This window comes from Arachis hypogaea, chromosome 1, assembly GCF_003086295.3.
Source record: "Arachis hypogaea cultivar Tifrunner chromosome 1, arahy.Tifrunner.gnm2.J5K5, whole genome shotgun sequence".
NCBI lineage: Eukaryota > Viridiplantae > Streptophyta > Magnoliopsida > Fabales > Fabaceae > Arachis > Arachis hypogaea.
The window spans coordinates 10,289,174-10,302,842 of NC_092036.1; the positions used below are offsets into that span (position 1 = coordinate 10,289,174).

At 28.0% G+C, this 13,669-nt stretch overlaps 1 protein-coding gene and 1 long non-coding RNA gene across 3 annotated transcripts; one reads left to right on the plus strand and one right to left on the minus strand.

Annotated features, from left to right (window-relative positions):
- The first annotated feature begins 2,629 nt into the window (after positions 1 to 2,629).
- Positions 2,630 to 3,875, plus strand: LOC112795944 (pentatricopeptide repeat-containing protein At5g56310-like). The gene is made up of 2 exons (XM_025838169.3): positions 2,630 to 3,093; positions 3,216 to 3,875. The coding sequence occupies exons 1-2, from the start codon at positions 2,879 to 2,881 to the stop codon at positions 3,502 to 3,504; spliced, it is 504 nt and encodes a 167-aa protein (XP_025693954.1). The 5' UTR covers positions 2,630 to 2,878; the 3' UTR covers positions 3,505 to 3,875.
- A 396-nt stretch (positions 3,876 to 4,271) lies between these two features.
- LOC112720113 (uncharacterized) lies at positions 4,272 to 5,753 on the minus strand. 2 transcript variants are annotated; one of them, XR_003162147.3, is made up of 3 exons: positions 5,439 to 5,753; positions 4,933 to 5,033; positions 4,272 to 4,583 (listed from the first exon to the last, which is right to left on the minus strand). It is a non-coding gene; the product is annotated as an uncharacterized lncRNA (long non-coding RNA). The 2 variants fall into 2 exon arrangements; XR_011880440.1 differs by having other exon boundaries at positions 4,933 to 5,058.
- Between the last annotated feature and the right edge of the window lie 7,916 nt (positions 5,754 to 13,669).

The following is a 13,669-nucleotide window of genomic DNA, read 5'->3' on the forward strand; positions in this document are numbered from 1 at the left end:
TGAGATTGGTATGAGATTTCATCCAATGGCTCACCTTCTCCTGCTGGTTACATGCTGGCCAAAATTCAATAAAACTGCTGTTCCCCTAGACTTTTCCTTTAACAAAAACATCAATATTTTTTTATATAAAAAATTAATCAAAAAATACTTTATATTTTATATGCCATGTCTTCTTATCTTATAAAATTTTAAAATTTATGTGTATATATATTCCATATCATATTCCATTCTATATCCGTATCAGCATTCGCACATCATCACTTTTCAAAAATTCTTCTCTATAAGAATCGTTACTACTTACTAACGATTTCTTTAAGGAGAATTTTATGTTTTGAGAATTATTTAACTATTCATCGTATTCATGTAGTACAACAAAATATGATAATATTAACACAAATCACATCTCATTCTCCAATATAAAAAAAATTAGCCGAAATTTCTTATGGGATATAGCACTTTTATCTTCCTTTTATTTTTAATTTTCTTCTATAATTAAATAATAATGCTTCTTTATACTTTTGTACTATTTATTTAAGAAGGGGTTAAAGACATAAAATGTATAAGCCAAGTAAAAAAGACAAGTGACCTCAGGACATAATTAGGGCTCATTAATTATGACATCTTATACATTGTGATGATGAAATTAAAGAGCTTAAGTACGTGTGACTTGATACCCTAATAAACAACCCTTTTTGGATGTGTGTAATTTTCTTTATCAATTAATTGATAAAAAAAATAGTAGAAGAGTCTATTTTGAACATTTAGAAAAGTTCAAATTTTATTTGCACCTTTTAATATATATATATATATATATATATATATATATCAAGAGAATGAAATCCTATTTTCCTTTACCGTATCTTATTTCTTAATTTAAACGTTTACAAAAACACTACAACATCAAAATTAGTTTATCATATTTTTTGAGTAAACTATCATGAAAATATAAACTAAGTCAATAATCATCAAAGGTTGGATAATCACTAAAAAAAATTAATTTCTCAAAATCAATAGTTCGTTAGGTAATTTTATCATATACATCCAACTTTTGATGGTATCAAGTTAATTTTATTTTTTTATGATTAAAATTATTTGTTCTCAAATCTTTCATGATTAAAAGTAATCTTATTAGTCTTTTTTTTTTGTCAAACGAATCCAATACTTAGCACAATTGGCCAAAGTTCAAACTCGGGTGAGTATATTAAGAAGCATATAGGTTACTACATGAGTTAAGGTCTCAGCTTTTAATTACTAATATTTTTAAAGAGTAAATTAGTATTTTTATTCACAAAAGTTGAAAACGCTAATATATCTTTTTATAAAAAAAATAATTATTTGTACTCATAAAACATAAATTTTTGCTAATAAAATTATTCAAATTCAAAAAAATTAATTGAAATTCTCAAATTACCCTCTAATATAATCCATCTTTAACTTCTCCTCTTATTCCGTACCACCATTTTTTCAATCCCAAATCCTACCACCACTAAAATTCTTCCTCACCACCACCCTAAATCCTAACTACTACCACCACTCAAGTACAAATACAGGACAAGTACAAATTTCAACCGTCTTGTTGTAACTCTATTGAAGGGGTAGGAGATGTGACCGTCATAAGATACAGATCTCAATCCGTTTCCAACCAACTAAACCTTCGCTCGGCAGTGATAGCGACGGACTCCTGCTCTCTTTCCTTATTACGGTTCTTCCTTCCTCACTAAACAGCGTCGAGGATGATGGTGGTAGTGACACCCACCGGCACCGTCGCTTTCTCCTCCTTTTCCGATCTCTTACGCTCTCTCTTCCTTCTAGACCAGCGACAACGACAGCGACGGACTCAATCAATGGAGGCAATAGACACGACGGAGCCTGCAGCAGCAAGGCGCGACGGCGGCGACAGCTCCCCCTTCCTCGGTTCTAGCTCGCATCTCCTCTTCGGGCTCCCTCAATAACGACGACGATGATGCAATAGCGACGGCGAGTCCCCACGTTACCAGCTCTTTTTCTTCCTCGGGTGGAGGTGTGTGTATAATGTCCCTATGTATGAGTTTTGGAGGGACACGGGTGGTGGCTGGGTAAAGAGGGTTAGAGTTAGAAATTCTTCCATTTAAGGTTGCTGAGTGAAGGGGGTGGGGGTGGAATTTGAGATTAGAAGGGATAGGGAGTGGTGAAGAGGGTTATGGTTAAAAACTCTTCTATTTGGGTGGTTGAGTGAAGGGCATTACAGTTAGAAACTCTTCCATTTGGGTGGTTGGGTGAAGGGGGTGGTGGTGAAATTTGAGATTAGAAAAATGGTGATAAAGATAAGGGTAATTAAAAATTTTAGGTAATTTTTTAGTATTTGAATAATTTTATTATTTGGAACCATATTTCATAAGTATAAATTATATTTTTTTTGTTCTATGGATAAATATGTCAGCATTTTTAGTTTTCGTGGATAGAAATAATAGTTTATTATTTTTTTAAATATATAGCATTGAAAATAAATGGGCCTCTAGAAGATGGAACTAATTGATAAGCCCAATAATATATCCAATAAGATCATTATAATAAGCCCAATACATAGTGGGTTGATCCAAAATGCTGAAACAGTGTACACCAAAAAAAAGCTGAAACAGTTGAATATGCTGTATATGTTATTGGAGGATCAAAAATATATGATCGAATTTTATTTGAGATCCTTCAAGCAAATCCATGCACAATTATTGATCTCTGCCCTTGTTTCCAGTGACTTATCTCCAAAGTTTCAAACTTTATCAGTAATCATGTCACTGAGGTTCATTACCGCTGCAATTACTTGAAGCAATTTGATTGGAGCTTGAAGCAAATTGAAACAAGTACAGTGCTTGCAAGGTGTTTGATGAAATGCCTATGAGAGATGTGGTGTCTTAGACAGTTAGACTGGTTTGATATCTGGGAATGTGAAGGCTGGTTGTTTGAAGAAGCCCTTGCATTGTTTTTGAGAATGAATGTTGAGCTTAATGTGGCAACTATTGTTAGCATGCTCGGGGCTTGTGCGAAACTGGGTCGGTTAGAGTTAGGCAATGCTGTGATGGATATCTGTATGAAGGGTGAGTCTGTTGAAGATGCAAGGCAAGTGTTTGATGAAATGTCTAAGAAGGACATTGTTTCTTAGACTAGTATGATAGGTGGATTGGTGCAATGCCAATTTCCGAAATCTGAACGAATCACTTGACATGTTCTATGAAATGCAGGCATCAGGTTTTGATTGTCGCAGATGGGTCCATGAATACATTGATGGAAGCCAAATCAAACAGGATGTATAGAGATGGCGCAGAATGCAATAAATGGACGTGGACAAGAATTCAAGAAGCATTGAAACAATTTGCGGAGTTGATTGAATCCGGCACGAGGTCTAATGAGGTCATATTTTTGGCCATTTTCACAGCTTGCTGCCATTCTGGCTTGGTCGACGAAGGTTGTAGGCTTTTCAATCCGATGACAGATGAAGAAGAAAGGAATAACCAAGGCTCCAGGTTCTAGTATTATAAGCGTGGATGGAAAGAGCCATAAACTTTTAGTTGCAGATAGTAAACATTCTCAAAGTGAGGGTATTAGTGGTTAAAAGTTAAAACCAATTTTTCAAATGCTAAACTAGTTTTTTTTCCCTATATAAACTAATTTAAATTGGTCCACCATATTATTAACCAGTTTAAAACCAATTTACTATACAAAATAGTCATTTGGTGTAGTTTCTAAACTATTTATAGTGATTTGGTGCTTCAGTTTGTGATTATAGCATGATCACTCTTAATCTTAATAATACGGATATTGATTGTAATATTTAGTAGTGAAGTTAGAGAGATTTTGGTATTTTGGAAATGTGGAAATCAGTATTTGACAGATACACACAACTATTTTTCACAAGTAAATATTTGCTTTTTATTTTGGTGTTGCCTTTTCAAATAATGTGGAGACTTGATGTATTTTTCTTTTTTCATGTGGAGAGCACAAATGTGAGGATCAGATTTGTGATTTTCAATTTTTTTAAAAAAAAATACAAATGTGAGGGTCAGGTTTATGTTTAAATGTGTAAATTGGACCCTAAATTTTGTATCCTAAATTCCGATTTGTTCATCACCTTCACCACGCCATAATCGGACCCTAGGTTTGGTATTGCTGACAAAAACTAGGCCTCCAATTTGCAAATTCTAATTAAAAAAAATATTCATCTCCATATCCATAAAAAACACGTTATAGCACCATAATTGCGCATAACACATACTAAGTCTCCATTGCTAAAAAAATTAGCCGTAAATATTATTTATTTATTTATTTATTAAAAGATATCAAAGAGCATACAATACTAATGCTGTTAACCAGCTAGTAGATGATCACCAATTAGGAGAACAAGAACAAAAACAAGGCCTAATTTAACTGAGAATTGGGTTTAGTAGTGTCCTGTAGAGGTTGATAATCATCTTCAGTTTTCTGAGAAGGGCATTTCTGACAAATGCACTTTCCATTTATGCAGCAACTGGGAAATCCTTGACACACACTCTCACAATTTATCATCCTTGGACATTCAAAGGGTCCCCTTGCTTCAATTCTTGCTACTTCCACTGTCCAATTACAATAATAACAATCACATAAGACACTTCTTTTTATTATTATTATTATTATTATTATTATTATTATTATTATTATTATTATTATTATTATTATGTCAAAAAGTAGAAAATTTATTTAAACATATTTTTCTTGTTATCCACTCTCCAACCAATCATTTTTCTCTTTAATTTCACTCTCTCCCCTCTTCTACTTTAACTTTTATTTTATTTTTGTCTAAAAAAATTAAACATAATAAAGATTTGAAAAATAAAGGGAAGGAAATTCATTCTATTATTTAAACTCAAAAAGTAAAATAATAGGAACCATATTTAGGAAGAGGAAAAGATTAGAGAGACTAACCAGATATGCAAACAAACAAGAGGATCCAAAATGCTAGCTTCATTGAACTCTTTGCCATTGTTGCTAATTTGCTAATTCAATTCAATTCCCTTTGATCCAAACTACGAAATTATACAAACAAATATGCTGTTTATATAGAAATAGAAGAAAGTAGGTTATGATATTGATTTTCTTGATCATAACGGGATACTAAAAAAAAACTTGTCACTTTTTGTTTTCTCCTTTTAATTAACATGATTTGATCTGGCTTCTAAAACAAACAGAATTGTAAAAACTAAATTGACTCAATCAGTTAGACCGGAAAACCGGTAATCCGACCTCAAAGTCGGTTCAGGTTAGTTACAAGACCGGATAAGGCGTAAAACCAGTGAAACCCGGTTTGATTTGGGAGATTTTTTAAAAAACCGATGAACTGGCGGGTTTCAAAGAACCAGTTCATTTTTTATTTTTATTTTTTCCAAAAAAAATACATTATATTTGATATGAAATTAAGACAAAGAGCTTACCGGAAACATAAAATCAGCATCCTAGAAGGAACATCTATGTATGTAATGTATAACTTCAAAGGAAAGAGGTTTGGGCAGGAAAATGGTTGTTGAAATTCCCTTCCAAAAAAAAAAATCCAAAGCCATCTTTATATTTTTTTATGGGTGGCATGGCTGCAAATGCTTTGGTGGGTATCTTTAAAAGGTTGTAAAGCTTCAAACTTTAAATAGTGTCTATGATGAGTATTTCATTTCTAAGACTTTTGCACAAAAATTCCAAAAGCTAGACCATGAAAAAAATGTTAAGAGTTACTGTGGAAGAAGACAGAAAGAGAGTGTCGTTGACAAGAATGAAATAAGAAAAAAGAGGAAGAGAGAGTGTTTAGAAAAGCTAACCTAAACTTTGGACTTTCTTTCTCTTTTCCCAAGGTTCCGTGCTGTGCCTTCCAAATCGGTGAAACCCACGGATTTTACTACAACCCAAAAAATAAAATGAGATTTTGGTGTTAACCTCAAATGGAGCTCGTTTAAGATATAGAGTGCAGAAATCGGATCATTTTTTTCTTACATGGAAAAAATATGTGGATTTTTATTAGAAATAGGTTTTTTGGTGTATATACATGGGATTTTTTATTTTTATAAATTAAATAAATGTAATAATTACCAAAATAAATAATTTTAAAAATATTTATCGAAATAAATATTCCTCTTTTTAGTTTATACGGTAAACGAGATATTGCATATATCTTGTTTACTCTGTAAACAGATAAGATAGATGTATGCGACACATGTTTATTTGATTTACAGTGTAAATGAAATATACACAACAAATAAGATAGATGTATGCGACATATGTTTATCTAGTTTACAGTGTAAACGAAATATATTTAAACGAGATATATGTATTTTTAAAAAAAATTAAAAATAATAAAAAATATTAATAATATCAATAATCCAAACTTTTGTCATGCAATTAGTACATAAAAAGATGGATAGAAGAGATTAAAATAGATATGTCAATTTTAATCTATTTTAAATGATAAGGATTAACTAGTAATAGATAGTTACTGTCCATTAAATAAATCACGTGTAAATAGTAATGAGTAACTAGTAATGGATAGTTACTGCTCATTAAATAAATCACGTATAAATAGTGATGGGTAGTTACTGTCTATTAAATAAATGACGTGTAAATAACAATGGGTAACTAGTAATGGGTAGTAATGTCCATCTAATAAATCACGTGTAAATAGTAATGGATAGTTATTCCCGATTAAATAAATAACGTATAAATAGTAATGGGTAACTAGTAATGGGTAGTTACTGCCCATTAAATAAATCACGTGTAAATAGTAATAAATAGTTATAAATATATTAAATAAATCACGTATAAATAGTAATGGGTAACTAGTAATGGGTAGTTACTGTCCATTAAATAAATTATTTACACTATAAACGAGATATACACTTTTCGCATCTATCCGTCTTATCTCATTTACACTGTAAACGAGATACATGCAAAATTATCTCGTTTACACTATAAACAATATAAGAGATGGATATTTATTTCAGTAAATATTTTAAAATTATTTATTTCGGTAATTATTATAATTAATTTATTTATTAAAATAAAAAATCCTATATACATGTGAGTAGATGTTGCAAGTATAATAGATCCAACATATAGGTCACGTGCTGACTTAGCACATATGAAGCGTGATGGACACATGTCGTGATCAGGTGCAACACGTATCCAACGTGTTGGACACGTGGCGAGCATAGAAAATAATACGTATGTTGTGTGTTGGATGTATCAGTTACTGATTCGAGGTGATACTAACACGTAATTTGTAAGGTGGGTCTTCTACCTATAAAAATATAAGCTTGTTACTATTTTACTTTGTTGCGAGAGAAGTGTTTCAGTGCATTGTTGGTGTGATTACCACATCGATAAAATTATACGAAATTAAATACGTATGAGGGGGTAAGTTTTGCGTGTGAGAATTTGTTTTTATTTGTGGTTCCATGCACTATAACGTTCGCAGAATTCAATACGATATTTGTCAAAACATAGAGAGTAATATTTTAAAGATGATGGACAATATTCTTTATAGGAGTCCGATTATCGTATTTAAAGATCTAACATACTATGATGAACGGCATAACACACAAAATCACAAATATTGTCCATATTAAAAATATTTTTTGGCAGTAATCGAATATTTTTATTTTTATTTTAAAAAATTTAAATTATTTTTAAACTGAAAGTAAATTCTTTAATTCTTATTTTTTTTAAAAAAATTTAAATTAGACTCTCTAATTTTTATTTAAAAAAAATTAAAATATTTTAAAAATTAAAGTCAAACTTTTGAATTTTTGTGGTTTAAAAAATTAAAAAATTTAAAACTTAAAACTTAACCTTCTAACTTTTGTTTTTGGCCCAATTAAACACTGTCATATTTTAGATAAAATAATAAAAAATAATATATTTAAAAATATTATATTTTAGTTTTATATTAAATTTTTGAATAAAATAATAAATAAAATTTTAAAATTTATATTTTAAATAGATTAATCTCTAAAAAAAATACAGATATAAACAAATTATATTTAAATTAAAAATTTTTATCTTAATCATAAAAGTTAATCTAAAGATAATATATTTACATTTATTATTATAAAAAATTTTATTGATATTTTTTTAAAATGTTAATTTATCTAAAATATAAATCTTTAAAAATTTATTTGTTATTTTACTGTAAATTTTTTTTCAGACTTGGTATTTTGGTAAGCAACATACAACGAGACACATTCCTATTAAACTAGTGTATGTAACGTCCGATGTACGGAAAATTATTAATCTTTTATTTATATCTAAAGTATTTTTAATAAAAAAATATGCTTTAATATATTTAACTTTAAATTAAATTAAATTTATTATTTTCTATTCATGAAAAAATGTGTGTATGTAATTTTTTTTAAACAATCAAAATTTTAGTTTATATCTCTAACATCGATCATTGCATATCTATAGATTATATATATCTTATCCTATCTTTAAGTTTTTAAATTTTATGTTCAAATATTACCTTAAAATTCTTAATAAGATTATATCTGTAAAGAAATTAAGATAAAATAAAAGGACAAAAAATATAAATAAATAATTTTAAAAAATTATATTTAATAATATATTAAACTCAATATTAAAATATAATCTACTAGTCATAATAATTATTAAAAAAAATATACACCTCAAATATAAAAATTTACAATCATGTAATGCTAAATTAATTTGATTATCGATTTTTCGAATTAATCATTATAATTATACGCGATTGATTTGTAAAATTAAAAATCTACAATAATTTTTTAATTAATAATTTCTTTATTTATGTTAATTGTTTAATTAATAATTTTTATATTTTTAGAATATATTTATTTTATTTAAATATTTCTAAATATTTTCACATATATATATATATATTAATTATATTTAAATATATTTAAGTGACATATATTAATTATTTTTTTATTATAATTATTTATAAAAATATATATATATATATTTTTTAATTAATTAATTAATAGTTTCCATATACGTATATGTTGGTATGTATGTATATGATTAATTTTTAGCCTACAATCATTTAATATTTTTTATTATTAACATTATTGTACGTCTAATTTTCATAAATCATGATAATTTTCATAAAATTATTTATAAAGACCTGAACTTGTATGCTAATTAATTATGTCTAATAAAAAATTAATTAATTATTATTTTAAAAGTATATGATAAAAACAAATAATTTTAATTATGGATATTAATGAGTAATCTAATTAATATATAATAAATTTTTTTTAATAATGTATTCATGAAAATAGTGGTATAATAGGAATAACAATAATTATAAATAATATTATAATTAACTAAAATAATGTTAATTAAAATTGTATATTTATTTAATAATAATAATAATAACAATAATAATAATAGTAATGATAGGATTATTTGTTTTAAAATTAAAAAACAAAATTTTAATTAATATTAAATTAATTTGATATATATTGATTATAGTACCGTCATCAATCATAGCTATTAACTTATTTTTTATAGCTATGATAATTTTTTTATATCTAAATATATATTATTGGATAACTAAATTCACTACAACAAAATAGAGAAGCGACGACAGTTTTTTGGGTGGTTCGTGGTAGTTTAAACCGCCGCTATGTTCAAGTCGCGGCAATATCCAGAGCGCGATCAGGTCAACCGTCAGCACAGCAGCGACGGCAGTTTTAAAGAACCGCTAGAATAACTGTCGCGGCGGTTTTAAACCGCCACAATGTACTTGAAGCATGAAGCACAGATGTTTGGTGGCGGTTTAGGCAACCGTCGCAAAACACGATTTTGAAAGTTTACGTTGAACGGCTGCAACGGTTTTGAACCGTCGCAAAAATACTAACAAAAATTAAAGCTAATTTTCATGGCATTTTTTAACCGTTGCAATACTTGCAGGATGTGTTTTTTTTTAATAAACAAATTTATATGTCCTAATGCTTTGATCCTAATATATATATATATATATATATATATATATATATATATATATATATATATATATATATATATATATATATATATATAACTACTACAACATTAAAATCTACACCTTAAAATAAAGTAAAAGAATCTGCTAAAATAATATGAACATTGTAAAATTCAAATAAAACAATCCTAAAATTGAATTAGAAAAGTGTTCTGTTTCTAATATTTAACTATATTAAAAATCTAAAATAAGCAATTATTTTGATCATAAAAATTTTCAGTCACTTCAATCATAAAAGTCTACAATCACTTCATGGAATAGTAAAAAATGGCCTTGTCTCCACTAATGATTCTGCAACCTAGAATTGAAAATAAATTAAAATATGTTAAAATAAAACAAAAACCAACAAATTATTTTGGTGGATACTACAATGAAGATGGCATAATTGTCTTCATATGAGTATATTTCTTTTTGACCTTTGGATGATGGATTGTATGGTTAGATTTTGATATTTATAAATGTGTTGTTTTTGTTTAAAGTGTGGCTAAATAAATAAACCACACTTTTAACTAAAGCATCTTCATGAGAAGATATTTTTGCCATCTTCATTGTAGTATCCACCAATTATTTTACTAAATAAAGACTTTTTTGCTTAAGTGGCAATAATAACATAACCTATGAACAAATAAGTTATAAGTAGTACAAAAAGACATAACCAGAAGTTGTGTCCAAGTAGAGAGAAACTCACATAACAAGCTTCAAGTGCTATGATTCCAGAATAACAAATTTTGCACAAGGAAAACATGAATAGCAAATAAGAGCATGCAAATCTATATTAAAACAAGTTATGAGAGTTTGCTTTGTGGTTATTCATATGCATCCACCATATGATCAGTCTAATTAAGAATTTAAGTTTAACATTAATAGGCATAAACATTCGCACAAATTAGGATAATGAACAACAATAATTAAATCATTGTTTACTAAATCATTGACAATAAAAGATTCAGACAAAAAAGAAGATATAATATTTACCTCGTTGTTTGCAGTGGTAGAAGTCATGTGACACTTTTTTGTTGGGCCACCATGGGGAAAGCTCTCGACCATCGAGGAAATTTTGGGGAGGAATCAAGTGAGAGAATATAAGATGAGAAGACACCACATCCAACACAAAACCTTAAGGTAGCAAGTTAATGGGTTTCTCATCTTATCAACTCCTCACTCTTCCTTGCTTTCTTTGATGTAGGACTAACTTCATACATTGCTCACACTTGCAACATTAACAATCTCTCCCTCAAGTGTGAGCCTTCACATCAAGCATCAACTCCTCCTCTTTCTAGCTTCTCTACCACGAGTATTTGTTCATCACACCGCCGCAAAATATCGCGGGACACGCCACCCGGACCACCTTTGCCAGGAAGACTTTCGATACTTCACTTTGAATACCCCTTAAAACCACCAGACCGATTAACCATCGGCTTTGATACCACTTGTTGGGTCACCGTGGGGAGAGCTCTCGACCATCGGAAAGATTTTAGGGAGGAATCAAGTGAGAGAACATAAGATGAGAAGACACCACATCCAACTCAAAACCTTAAAATAATAATTTAATGGGTCTTTCATCTTATCAACTCCTTACTCTTCCTTGTTTTCTTTGATGTAGGACTAATTTTATACACTCCTCACACTTGCAACATTAACATTTTTTACCCATACAATGATTAATGAAATATGTCACTTGGAATTGTAATAAAGAATTAAACGAGTTAAGCGGGTAATAGCGTGAATTTCTTAAACCACCGTGGAGCAAACGTAATAACCGCCGTCGGATTTGTGCTTAAAGGCAGTTGCTTTATACCGCCAGTATATAAAAAAAAGGGGTAATAGCAACAACAGTTCTATTTAACCGCTTTTAAGAAATGACCGCTAGAGTTCTAAATTATTGTAGTAAGTTTACATCGATAATCCTATTTATTATAGGTTAATAATTTTTTCAGTGTACATAAAACAGATTATCTAGGTATATTTACTTTGTTTAAATAATTATTAATATTTTCTTATTATATATATATATATATATATATATATATATATATATATATGATTATTTTTAAGACTACAATAATTTAATAATATTTTTATTTTTTATTATCAATATCATTGTATGCGTAAAGTTATAATTTTCATAAATCACTATTAAAGACATATGCTAATTGATTTTGTCTAATAAAAAATTAGACTAATTAATTATCACTTTGTATAATAAAATAAATAATTTTAATTATGTATAATTAGTAAATAATTTAATTAATATATAATAATTTTCTTTTAATAATGCATTCATGCAAAAGTAGTATAATAGAAATAATAATAATTATTATAAAAAATATTATAATTACGTAAAGTATTGCCAATTATAATTGTGTATTCATTTAATATTAATAATAAATTAATGATAAGACTGATATATCCTTTAAAATAGAAAAAATAAAATTTTAATTAATGCTAAATTAATTTTATATATATTAATTATAGTCCTTAATTATAGTTATCAACTTAGTTTTTCATACCCATGATTATGTTCTTATATATCAAAATACATATTATTCGATAACTAAATTTTAACCCAATGATCTTATTAATTATAAGTTAATAAAATTTTAAGCCAACTAAATATATCATATTGGACAACTAAAATTCTTAATCTTACAGTTGTTGATAAATTTTAACCTTAATTATTAACTATTTTATACAACGTCAATAACATTTTTTAATACAACTAATAGTATTATACGTACAAGATTTAGTTTTAGTTTGAGTAATAATTCAAAAGTATTATTTTAGCAGTTTTTTAACTTAATTATTTTATTTTTTTTCTTAGTTATATTGGGAGTCAATAAAAATAAAATAAAATTATAAACTAAAAAAATTATATTAAAATTTTTAAAAATAACATAACAACAAATTATAGCAGTATAAATTAAGGTAATAATTCAAATTTCTCTAAAACTAATCTAATCAAATGCTAATCTTATAACTAAACTATTTAAATAATATTTAAGCTATTATAGGCCTTAGACAATATAGATTAGAGTTATTCTCATAACGATAACTAACTGAAATAATATTATCAGTTCAAACTTTTAGAATCCGTATAAATTCAGACCATCATCTTATTAAATAAATTTCATCATCTGCTATCCATGTAATACGATAAGGTATAGATTAGTCACAACAAGAAACTAAATTGATTTTTATTCCCATCAATGACATTGCATTGATGCACAAAAGATTGGAAGTTTCTAAAAAAAAAGGTACAATTTGTTATAAAATTATTTTTTATTATGAAAAATTTACAAGAAGAAAATTAACACAATACGAATATTACCCTAAAGTGGTCCCTGAGATTCACAAAATGCATCGATTTAGTCCCTAATTTCCTAATTGCACTAATTAAGTCCTCTAGATTGGAAAAAATGCTTCAATGTGGTCCCCCTCATATTTTCCGGTCATATTCCTTGCCGGCGGGAGTGACGTGGCGAATGAGTGCCACGCTGGAGTGTCAAATGGTTGGTTGATGTGGCAAATGAAAGTTTATGTCCCAATTTGGTCCCTAATCCCTTTTTAAACCCTAACTCAGAAGTAGCGCATCACTTCTTCTTCTTCTTCTTCTTCTTCTTCTTCTTCTTCTTCCCTACTCAT

Bases quoted from the DNA above. Each gene is read 5' to 3' on its own strand.
- LOC112795944 (XM_025838169.3), top strand. From the start codon at position 2,879: ATGTGGTGTCTTAGACAGTTAGACTGGTTTGATATCTGGGAATGTGAA. The intron at 3,094-3,215 runs GCAAGTGTTTGA...TATGAAATGCAG, and splicing joins GAGTCTGTTGAAGATGCAAG to GCATCAGGTTTTGATTGTCG.